At 46.8% G+C, this 12,879-nt stretch overlaps 1 protein-coding gene across 1 annotated transcript in view; it reads right to left on the bottom strand.

Annotated features, from left to right (window-relative positions):
- LOC115138827 (neuronal PAS domain-containing protein 3-like) overlaps positions 1-12,879 on the bottom strand; it is a 329,952-nt gene that overhangs the window by 27,187 nt on the left and 289,886 nt on the right. The window contains exon 5 of the mRNA XM_065025795.1: positions 542-660. Within this exon, the coding sequence (XP_064881867.1) occupies positions 542-660 (119 nt within the window). The remainder of the gene's footprint in view (positions 1-541; positions 661-12,879) is intronic.

The following is a 12,879-nucleotide window of genomic DNA, read 5'->3' as shown; positions in this document are numbered from 1 at the left end:
GGCCGGAGACACTGACAGAGAGACAGAGATGATATGGAGATGCTTGGAGAGAGAGAGGGGCATCAAGATGAGGCTGGGCTCGTCCCTGTGTGTCCTCACTGCTCAAAGAATCAGCCTTAATCACATCTCTCTGTCCCAAAGCCCCCACAAGCCATACATCGTATCAACTTAATATTGAGCCTGCGTGACTCTTTTTCTATACATACAGTATGTTAACACCGACAGCTAACATTTTTATCTCATGCTGAGTATGATAGTCATGGTAGTTATGGCGATTCTCTCTTTTTCACAACTCAAACTGAAATAAAAAACAATATTTACATACTAGAAAAAGCCTGGAATGCAAACTGAATATCACTCTAAAACTATAGTAAAACAGAGCCATATTCAGTTTGGATTCCAGACTAGTTCCTTATGAGAGTCTATAACCCTGCTCTTACTACATGGCTAGGCCGTAGAACTACATATATAACAACATACGGCTGTGGGGTTGTGAATTCTAGGATCTCTGTGGCTCGGCCACCGTGCCTCTGGGTCTTACCTTATAGCCTGAAGACTTGATGTGGACACCTCTCTTGGTCAGTGTGGACTTCATACGGACGAAGAAGGAGCGTTCTAGAATGTTGTCTGGGGGAAGCAGGGTGGGGCTGGTCGACTCGACTGTGGAGGCAAACACGCACACGCACATGCACACGCACACACACACACACACACACACACACACACACACACACACACACACACACACACACACACACACACACACACACACACAATTACTTAACATTACTTGGCCAATACATCTGTGTGTTTTGTAGTAAAGCCCAGGAGAGGTGGGGTGATATTAAAAACCCCAGCTGGTAAGACAGGCTAGCTGTAATAACTTTTCATTGAGTTTCTATCATCTCCCAGGTAACCGTCTAATGGAAAAAGCACACCTAAATAAAAACAACACATTAGCAGTAAACCATGTTTTAATTACATATGTTCTGTAATAGCGTACAACCTCTGTTAGGTCTAACACCATAATCGGTGAAAACATTTTATTGGAAGCTCAGCGGCAGTTTAAAAGTCAACTGCACGTTTCACTTCATTGTAATGAAATTTTATACTGTATGTAGAGTTAATCTAATTGTAAACAAAGATATTCATCCTTGCTTCAGCAAAGTTCAACAAAACATAGATCATCACATTAAAAGCCCATAACTAATGAGGTCAGTCAGTCTCTTCAACAGAACACAACAAGGGTACCTATTAGGTCAAGGTGAAACGGTCCATTTGTCACTGCTCCTGATCAAGGCTTAATAATCAAATGCATATTCAAAATATTCAATCCATCAGAGGAGATAATATACTGTAGATGTAGACATGCTGGTCTCCCTGGCTGTGTGTGTGATGTGTGTGTTAGGATTTCCCCTTTGCCTGTGGTCATGAAGCTAGAAGCTGTGAGAGGGGTGGCCCTAGCAAAGATTCAACATCTGCTTGCAAATGTGCCTATCCCACAGAAGGATCTAAGGAGAGTGAATAACAAAGCTGTTCAGGTGGTGACAAAGTGTCTCTGCTTAAACACACACACCACACGTGACGTTGTCTTCCTGAGCCAAAGAGAAGGGGGTTTAGGTGTCCCCAATATTGAGTGGCTTTACACTGCTACAAGACTGATTCACCTGTTGAACATGCTCAACAGTGACGATGTGACAGTTAAGGAGTTAGCCAGAGCCTCCCTCCTTCTGGACCTACGAAGGTGGAAGGTTACACTGGCCAGGGACACTGAGGACAACTTCCTGGGCTTCAGGTTAGGGAGGGCTTGGCCGGTAGGGATATCCTTGTCTTATCGCGCACCAGCGACTCCTGTGGCGGGCCGGGCGCAGTGCGCGCTAACCAAGGTAGCCAGGTGCACAGTGTTTCCTCCGACACATTGGTGCAGCTGGCTTCCGGTTTGGAGGTGCGCTGTGTTAAGAAGCAGTGCGGCTTGGTTGGGTTGTGACGCATGGCTTTCGACCTTTGTCTCTCCCGAGCCAGTACGGGAGTTGTAGCGATGAGACAAGATAGTAATTACTAACAACAGTTGGATACCACGAAATTGGGGAGTAAAAATGGGGGGGGGGGGGGGGGGGGACTGTCTGGACATCAACAACCTGTGCAACTGGACTGGAGTGGAGCTCAGGTGGACACGGATTGATATGGAAACTGATGCAGTTGTGGCAGATCACGGTGTTGTTGTGGAGGCTTCTGTCACCCATGATGGAACATCTCATCCTACATCCAGGACAACACTCCTTGGTATCAGACGGATGCAGCTACTGCAACACTGGACTGGCCTGAGGCTGCAGGGGGAAACTCACTGCTCTGTCTCCCATTCCATGCACCAGAATGCTGCTGTTCTCACCTTTACTGTTAAGGTGATGCTGCAAGTTCTACCAACAAGTCCATTGCCCATGTTGTGAATTGCATACAATGATTTGTACATTGCTAGACATGACCGCCTTTTTGACCTGATCGCCAGTGAGTTTCGACAAGTAGTCTCACCAACAGCACACATGTATAAACATTGTTGTGTAGTAGGAAGCTGGTTTGATGTTGATGATGATGTGTTTTCCTGTGTGCCAAATACACCAGATGTTGTTGTGGGGGGAGGCCAGGGGAGAGGTGCTCATTTTGGAAGTGGGCTGCTCATTGATCGGCTACATGGAGCAGGCGTTTGCTGAGAATCTGCTTCAGTACCAGCCCCTGGTGGTGCTGGGACAGCCTCGGGTGGCGGCCGTCTCGGCCACGTTCACAGGCCCGCAGTGCGCGGCATCCAGATTGTGGGGCCTGACAAAAATGAGGGCAAAGCAATTGGCTAGGTACGGCTGTTTCAGCTGTCGTGGGCAACCTAGTAGTTTGGAGAAGAGGTGCTTTCTTTAGTCTTGAGTGCCACGCATACAGGGACCTTTGAAATGTTTGGATCCTATTTTTGTACATTTTAGTATTTAAAGTGTGTGTGTGTCTCCCAGACTCTCTCTGTCCCCTGGGTAGGACAGGGCATTAGATATAGGACATTAGATATAGACAGACAGACAGACAGACAGACAGACAGACAGACAGACAGACAGACAGACAGACAGACAGACAGACAGACAGACAGACAGACAGACAGACAGACAGACAGACAGACAGACAGACATACACAGATAGACAGTGATATGACAACGCCCAGCTCACAGGCATCTCAGCCATGGACCAGGCTAGGAGATCACATTGAAATGGGATTACTAAAACAGCACACCTGGAAAATACATTTTTCTGCTACTCTCCTTATAACAAGGACTTCCCCCGAAGTCGGCCCTTCTCCTTGTTCAGGTGGTGTTCGGCGGTCAACGTCACCGGCTTTCTAGTCACCACCGATCCATGTTTCATTTTCGTTTTGTTTTGTCTGTATTACACACACCTGGTTTCAATTCCCATATCATGTTCCTTATTTAACCTTCTGGCATACAGTTCTGATCTGTCCGTGATTGTTGGTGTCTTAGTGGTTGTTGTAGGAGTTAGTTTGTATGCATTTTCCTATTTGGAATTTTGCTTGAATTTTTGTGAGTAAACTCAGTGGTGTTGCTCAAACCTGTGTCCTGCGCCTGACTCCGCTACATCTCTGCACCCAATCGCTGACAGAATCACAGACCTGTTCAAATGGAGTCAGCAGGTGGAGTCAGCAGGTGCAGCCAGCCCTTCTCTCCCAGTAGAGGAGTGTGTCCAGCAGCACGCGACCATGTTATACAGTCTAGGGACAGCCATGGATCGCGTACTGCAAACAATGGCCAGATGGGAGAGAGGAGGCTTTCCTGTAAATACAACATCATCACCTCCGCCCACACCTCAACCTACACCGATGTCCACCCCTCTGTCGTCACGACCCAGTGGGATTCAGCTCTCGCTCCCGGGAGCGTATGACGGAACAGCTGCCGGGTGCCAGGGGTTCCTACTCCAGCTGGAGCTCTACCTGTTTAGCCGGCCCATTCGGGACGCGAGAGAGTGAGCGCCCTCATCTCCTGCCTGACTGGAAAAGCCCTGGAGTGGGCCAACACCATCTGCGGAAGGGAAGGCCCGACTCTGGATGACTACGAGGACTTCTCCCACCTGAAGGGAGAGCGGCGGGAGAGCGATTGTTCCATCTGAGACAGGGGATGAGGAGCGCTCAAGAGTTCGCACTGGACTTCAGAAATCTGGCAGCTGGTGCGGGATGGAATGAGCGGAACCTGATCGACCACTACAGGTGTAGTTTACGAGAGGACGTTCGTAGGGAGCTAGCCTGCAGGGACACCACTCTCAACCTGGACCAGCTGGTGGACTTGTCTATCCGGCTGGATAACCTGTTGGCCTCCCGCGGACGTCCGGATCGGGGTCCGTCCGTTCCATTTCTCAGCACCTCTGATCAAACACTGATGGAGTTGGGAGGGGCTGCTATGAGGGGGGCCGGAGGGGAGACCATTCCCTGCACCAGCTGTGGCCACAGAGGGCACACTGCTGGTCGGTGCTGGGGTGGTTCTCCAGGAGGTCGAGGTAGCAGGTGGAGCACTGGTGGGCCATCCCAGGTGAGTAGGCACACAACTCACCCAGAGCCCTCTGTTGCACACATGTGGTTACCTATATAATTTTCTGGTTTTTCCCCTCATTCCCAGCATAAGGCGCTAGTAGATTCAGGCGCAGCTGGGAACTTTATTGACCGCTCCTTAGCACATAGATTAGGGATCCCTATTGTTCCAGTTGATGTTCCCTTCCCCTACATGCCTTAGATAGTCGTCCTTTAGGGTCGGGCTAATTAGGGAGGTCACAGCTCCCATTGCTATGAGAACGCAGGGGGTCACGAGGAGAGAATTAGTCTCTTCATGATCGACTCTCCTGCGTTTCCTGTTGTGTTGGGCCTTCCCTGGTTGGCCTCTCATGATCCTATTATTTCAGGGCAACAGAGGGCTCTCAAGGAATGGTCCCGTCCGTGCTCAGGGAGGTGTGTAGGTGTTTCCTTAGGTGCCACTATGGTGGAAAGTCCAAACCAGGTTTCCACCATGCACATTCTCCACGAATACTCAATTCCCACCCCATCGACAGGGGGATTGTGCGATAAATCTCCTGGTAGTGTGAGTGGTAGACGGCATTTAGAACCACTTCTGGGCACTATGAGTACCTCGTCATGACATATGGGTTAATGAATACTCCATCAGTCTTCCAATCCTTTGTGGATGAGATTTTCAGGGACCTGCGCGGACAGGGTGTAGTTGTGTATATAGATGACATTCTAATATACTCCACTGCATGTGTCCCTTGTGCGCAGGGTGCTAGGTCGACTGTTGGAACATGACCTATACGTCAAGGCGGAGAAATGTCTGTTATTCCAACAGTCCGTTTCCTTCTTAGGGTACCGTTTTTCCGCGTCAAGGGTGGAGATGGAGAATGACCGCATTTCAGCCGTGCGTAATGGGCCGACTCCAACCACGGTAAAGGAGGTGTAGCGGTTCTTAGGGTTTGCCAACTACTACCGGAGGTTTATCCAGGGTTTTGGTCAGGTAGCGGCTCCCATTACCTCCTTGCTGAAGGGGGGACCGGTGAGACTGCAGTGGTCAGCTGGGGCGGACAGGGCTTTTGGTCACCTGAAGGCTCTGTTTACCTCGGCTCCCGTACTGGAGCCGAGGTAAACAGATCCCTCCTTAGCGTTCATAGTAGAGGTGGACGCGTCCGAGGCTGGGATAGGAGCTGTGCTGTCTCAGCGCTCGAGTACGCCACCGAAGCTCCGCCCCTGTGCATTCTTTTCGAAGAAGCTCAGCCCAGCGGAGCGAAACTATGATGTGGGGGGCCGGGAGCTGTTGGCTGTTGTCAAGGCTCTGAAGGCGTGGAGGCATTGGCTTGAGGGTGCTAAACACCCTTTCCTCATTTGGACTGACCACCGCAATCTGGAGTACATCCGGGCGGTGAGGAGAATGAACCCTCGTCAGGCAAGGTGGGCCATGTTTTTCACCCGCTTTGTTTTCATCCTCTCGACAAACCAGGTTCCCAGAACGTTAAGGCAGACGCACTGTCCCGGCTTTATGAAACAGAGGAGCGGTCCACGGATCCCACTCCCATAATTCCAGCCTCTCGCCTGGTGGCACCGGTGGACGCGGACATCGAGCGGGCGTCACGTGCAGAGCCCTCTCCCCCTGGGTGTCCAGCTGGGCGTCTGTACGTTCCGTTTGATGTCCGCGATCATTTGATCTGTTGGGCTCACACGTCTCCCTCCTCTGGTCATCCTGGCATCGGTCGGCTGGGAAGTACTGGTGGGCCACTTTAGCTAAGGATGTGAGGGTTTATGTTTCCTCCTGTTCGGTATGCGCAAAGTGCAAGGCACCTAGACATCTGGCCAGAGGGAAATTACAACCCCTTCCCGTTCCACAACAACCGTGGTCACACCTATCGGTGGATTTCGTGACGGATCCTCCCCCGTCGCGGGGTAACACCACGATCCTGGTCGTTGTGAATCGGTTTCCTAAGTCCTGCCGTCTCCTTCCTTTGCCCGGTTTCCCTACGGTTCTACAAACTGCGGAGGCCCTGTTCACCCACGTATTCCGGCACTACGGGGTGCCTGAGGATATAGTTTCTGATCGGGGTCCCCAATTCACGTCTAGAGCCTGGGGGTCTCGGTCAGCCTTACCTCAGGTTTCCACCCCGAGAGTAACGGGCAAGTGGAAAGAGTCAACCAGGATGTGGGTAGGTTTCTGCGGTCCTATTGCCAGGACCGGCCGGGGGAGTGGGCGGTTTACATCCCCTGGGCGAAGATGGCCTAAAACTCCCTCCGCCACTCCTTTAGCAACCTATCACAGTTTCAGTGTGTGCTGGGTTATCAGCCGGTCCTGGAACCATGGCATCAGAGCCAGATCGAGGCTGCTGCTACTTATTTTCCACCATAATTTGCAAATAAATTAATTAAAAATCCTACAATGTGATTTTCTGGATTCCCCCCCCCCATTTTGTCTGTCATAGTTGAAGTGTACCTATAATGAAAATTACAGGCCTCTCACATCTTTTTAAGTGGGAGAACTTGCACAATTGGTGGCTGACTAAATAATTTTTTGCCCCACTGTAGGTTACATCTTCCCCCCTGATTATCGTATTAACCCCTCGTTCCATGTGTCTCTCCTCAGGCCGGTGGTGGCTGGTCCGCTCCAGGAGTCTGAGGTGCGGGAGGTTCCTCCGCCCCCTCTGGACATCGAGGGGGTCCCGGCGTATACTGTGCGAGCCATCATGGACTCAAGGCGTCGGGCGAGGGGCCTTCAGTACCTCGTGGAGTGTGAGGGGTACCGGTGGAGGACATCCTAGATCCTTCATTGCTACAGGAGTTTCACCGTCTCCACCCGGATAGCCCTGCGTCCCGTCCTCCGGCTCAAAGGGGGCGTACTGTCACGACTTCCGCCGAAGTCGGCCGCTCTCCTTGTTCGGGTGGTGTTAGGCGGTCGACGTCACCGGCTCTCTAGTCACCACCGATCCATGTTTCATTTTCATTTTGTTTTGTCTGTATTACACACACCTGGTTTCAATTCCCATAACATGTTCCTTATTTAACCCTCTGGCATACATTTCTGATCTGTCCGTGATTGTTGGTGTCTTAGTGGTTGTTGTAGGTGTTAGTTTGTATGCATTTTCCTGTGTGTAATATTGCTTGAATTTTTGTGAGCAAACTCAGTGGTGTTGCTCAAACCTGTGTCCTGCGCCTGACTCCGCTACATCTCTGCACCCAATCGCTGACAACAAGGCTGCAGTGAGGCTTTCTAGAACTGGAAACAACATGATCAGTATGAGGGAGGAGGGTAGGGTGACAGCGAGGAGGCTGGTGGGAGGGCGTGGTGGTGGCGGCTGCTGACATGATCTTTTTATCTCTTCTTTACTGAGGAATTAAATGTCATTTAAAATATAACTAGTCCTTTATCACTGGGGAGAAGCCAGAGCCGTGTTATATTTAGTCATTTAATTTATTCTGATTAAATATGAATTACTATGACATTTTTCTCATCATCTAACACAGCAGAATACGCCAACAGTGTTTTAATACACTGTATAAGCAGCAGAAGCAGTAGCAGCTCTAAGAGTTTAATTTGCCTCTCTAATCCAATCACATCAACCTTATTTCTCTTATCACAGATTCCCATTTTGAATTAAATGAGCTCATTAGTTTTAATCAAAGGCAGAGAGATCAAAACTTACACTTAAATGCTATAGATCAGAGCTGCCAGTCAGCTGTATAGATCAGATCCTCTTAGAACTGAGCATTTTCATAAGGGAAGGCACGAGCCAACCAACCGCCTGGCCTTAAAAGCACAGGAATCTATTTTCACACTACTGACGTCTAACTAAAACAGCCAATCAGGTTAATTTGTGAGGGGTTGGGGGATGGTGGTGTGTTTCTCCACTAGTGGGCTTCTGTTAGTTAGCAGTTATGATGTGAATGTGAATTATAGACTGGGCAATATACAAGTCAGACACGTCAGACACCATCGCAATACTTTCTTCATCAAACTAATACTAATATGAGCTCTGTTGGAGCATTACTCTGGGTATTAGAGTGCAGAGTGGGAGAATTATCATGGATACTCTGTGTTCTTTATAAGGGATAGGGTGCCATTTGGGACACAGAGACCAATGAATGGTTTTGACACCGCATAGGAGAATATTGATATACAGCATGTATCTGTTATAGGGTTATAATACATGGAACACCGTGTTAACATTACCACCTAACAGTGTGGTTAGGACTCCCACAGTATTGCGATCTATGCATGTTTATGTTGATAGTACAAAGAGGGAAAGGCCTACAGCGTGAGAGGAAGTGAATGTAGCCAACCTCATTTAAATGTAGAGTACCAGTCAAACCAAACATCAAGTGCCAGGGTACTTTGTAGTGAAATGTGAAACTAGAAACTTCAAGCCCTGGATCTCATAGAAAAATGACACCTTTTAGAATAATTATTTAAAGGGAAAATGAATAAACATTTGTGAGTATTATTTATGGTTTGGCAGGGGTCTGCCGGTCTCGATTAATGAGCCATCTCTGTGTGTAAGTGATGAGATTTTAAAAGTATTACTTTCTGTGCTATGATGGTGAGTGTTGACCATCATCATTTAGCCCCCCATCTCCCCACTCCTCCCCCTGACAACCCCCCACCATCACCATACCATTTCTACACACCAGGGACAACTCAGAGGAGGAAGCTCCTACAAAGCAAGACACTGCTACAAGCTACATGCTTATATGACTTATAGGCCTAAGTGAGGCTCCCCTACTCCGCTCGCTAATATTCCTAATACATTTATATAAATATTAGTACCAATTCAAAAAGTCAAGCGTTTAACGTACAGATAAATCAAGATAAAGTGTATGACCCATGGCTCAGCGGTTCTGTTCTCCATCTCCAGACACTGGGAGGTCCTTGTCTGGCCCTGCTCTGATGAATGAGTGCGTCTCTGTACATTAGTAATGACAGATAATGCACCAGGCCCTGGACTAATTGGAAGGCACTGCTGGCTGTCTCCATATTGAGAGGTAGAGGGTGACTTTTCAATACAGCTTGCCCGTCTGTGTGGGAGAGATAGTGTGTGTGTGGGAGAGATAGTGTGTGTGTGGGAGAGATAGTGTGTGTGTGTGAGAGAGAGAGTGTGTTTGTGAGAGCGCGTGTGTGTGTGTGTGCGTATATATAAGTGTGAGTGGGATGTGAAACATACAGAGAGGGACTTGTATTGCATTGGCAGCTTTAATCATTATGGGGTGACAGGAAAAATGCCATCAGGCACTGTCACGTGTGCCTGTCTCCCCTCCCCTCTCTCCCCTCACCAGTCTCTCTGTAGCCTACACTCCTAGGAGATACTATAAATGACTTAAAAACATACATAATTTCAGGCAGAGTGAAAATAAAATAAATAATAAATGAATAATAATGTAATCATCTCTAAATGTTCCTGTATGGCAAATTCAACAAGATATCAACTAATAATTGGGGGGTGACAGTGGAGAATTAAATGTTTTGTTGTTGTATCATGGTCAAAATCATGCTTAAAAGAATAGTGTGAGTCAGATGAACTCATGGATACTATGTGTGCAGTTTGAAGGAAGTTGTAGGTAGTCTCACAAACCACTGCTAACTAATGTTAATGCAATGACTAGAGGTTTACAGCTACAGCTAGCATAGGCTTACTTGCCAAAATCTTGCACTATCCCTTTAAACGGTGGCCAATAGATGCCATTCATCATAATTTAATTCTACAGAGACAGATAGTGGAATGTAACATGTATGAAGAAAAATAAAGTATAGAATGCACTCATTACTCATTACTGTAAGTCGCACTCATTACTGTAAGTCTGATAAATGAGAAAAAATGTAATAATGTAAAAAAAATATACAAAAATATGTATCACACATGTTGTAGAGCTGTGCTCTACCTACAGGACCCCTCTGAGACATTTCAATTGGCACCTCTTAGCTTCTAATACAATATTACAATAATAGATTATCTGCGTTTCCATGAAAATCAATTTCTCTCTCCATCATTGTTTGTGGCAGGCCACTTTGCTGATTTCACAATACATCTGTAAAGATAAATTAAGATAAATAGAAGCAAATATGTTCAAATATTTTTTATTCTAAACCAAGTGATTAAGTTAATTGATGATTTAAAAAAAATCTAAATATGGACCACCTCTAATATAGTTAAATATAGTTCAATTAAGTGGTCATATACCTTGGTTGAAAACACAACATTATTTTTATCTAGAAATAGGAGAGCATACAAAACAATCATTTTGTACCAGAACAATACTTTTGTACCAGAGTGATTTCTATATGATATACCTTAAATAATATACACTGAAGTAACACAACATGACTAAATCAGGAACAAGGAAAAATCCTTTAATATAGTGGCCTGTTTGAAAACTAAACTTCCAATGGTTTTCCTTAAAACATTCTCCAAACCCTCCTCTCTGTAGTGCCAATGTGACACCAACAGCATGACAAAACATGAGAATAAATCCACTCATAAAGGGTATACTCGTAAATATATCATTTATATACTGGCCTGTTTATATTTTCTTAGAAAACTAAACTTCCAATGGTTTTCCCTAAAACATTCTCCAAACCCTCCTCTCTGTAGTGCCAATGTGACACCAACAGCATGACAAAACATGAGAATAAATCCACTCATAAAGGGTATACTCGTAAATATATCATTTATATACTGGCCTGTTTATATTTTCTTAGAAAACTAAACTTCCAATGGTTTTCCCTAAAACATTCTCTAACCCTACTCTCTGTTTAAGAGATGACATATGTATCTAAGCTGGAGACACACCTGAGTCAGCATGTCAGCAGTCAGCATGTCAGCATGTCAACAGTCAGCATGTCAGCAGTCAGCATGTCATCATGCCAGCAACCAGCATGCCAGCATTCAGCATGTCAGCAGTCAACATGTCAGCATGTCAGCGGTCAACATGTCAGCAGTCAACATGTAAGCAGTCAGCATGTCAGCAGTCAGCATGTCAGCAGTCAACATGCCAGCATGTCAGCGGTCAGCATGTCAGCAGTCAACATGTCAGCATGTCAACATGTCAGCAGTCAGCATGTCAGCAGTCAGCATGTCAGCAGTCAACATGCCAGCAGTCAACATGTCAGCAGTCAGCATGTCAGCATGTCAACATGTCAGCATGTCAACATGTCAGCAGTCAGCATGTCAGCAGTCAGCATGTCAGCAGTCAGCATGTCAGCAGTCAACATGTCAGCAGTCAGCATGTCAGCAGTCAGCATGTCAGCAGTCAACATGCCAGCAGTCAACATGCCAGCAGTCAACATGTCAGCAGTCGGCATGTCAGCATGTCAACAGTCAGCATGTCAAGCTGCATCCAGCAGAAGCTCTAGATGAAGGCCACGTGAGGCGTGCTTACAGGCAAATAATGTAATAACAATAAATGCAGCAGATCAATTATGTCCTTTCAAATGAATGTATTATTCTAATCAGGGAGCTATGGTGGCTGCCATATAGTCGCCAACGTGAATGAAAAAAGATCAGGGGTCTTGTTGTTGTCTAACTAACTACGCTTTTTTACCAGAGTCAATTCAAATGTAGAAAAGTTAAATAAGAAGCTTGCCGGAAGAGTTTGGTCATTCAAAAAACTGAAGATGAAAGTTTTTAGATACCCAGACAACACCTGCTGTCTGTTGAGAATATCAGACTTGACTTGTGATATTATGAAGACCCTCCATACATTGATTAGAGTTATCCCAAACCTAAAGATGTTCATCTAGACAAGTTAAGATAAGATTCACTTTTTTGTCCCTGAAGGGACATTTGTCTTGGACATTCAAGACAAGGCCTGCAAATGATGACTCAGACAGTGTTCTCCAAGAGAGCTCCTTCCTGTCCCAGTGTTTACACACTGCCATACCCAGTGGTCAGCTAAGCCCATGTTCCCCTAGACATCCCCAGCCCGGGCCCATCCATTATTAATATGGTAATGGGGGTGACGCGGTGACACGGCAGGCCAGTTGTTATCAGCTGCAGGTCACTGTGGCCCCATGTCCACGCTGAGAGGTAGTTTGAGTCCCAAAGGACACACTATTCCTACTTTTTACCAGAGCCCTATCAGAATATGTTGTCATTTGGGACACAGACGTGATCTCACCCACCCAGGAGAGGAGCAGAGTTGACAGTTCTGTTCTGTTATTCTCTTCTGACTTTGCTGCTTACGTGATTTGAAATGAAAGAGAGACGCTGAGGTGAGGTTGAGGTGGGGGGTGTCAGATACAAAGCTAGACAGAGTAAATGCAGGTGTGTGTGTGTTTTTTCTTCTAATCTCTGTTATCTCGGTTATCTCTTATTCCTGGATAA

Source organism: Oncorhynchus nerka, linkage group LG12, assembly GCF_034236695.1.
Source record: "Oncorhynchus nerka isolate Pitt River linkage group LG12, Oner_Uvic_2.0, whole genome shotgun sequence".
NCBI lineage: Eukaryota > Metazoa > Chordata > Actinopteri > Salmoniformes > Salmonidae > Oncorhynchus > Oncorhynchus nerka.
The sequence above is the reverse complement of the archived record's forward strand: the minus strand, read 5'-3'. Positions and strand labels throughout refer to the sequence as shown.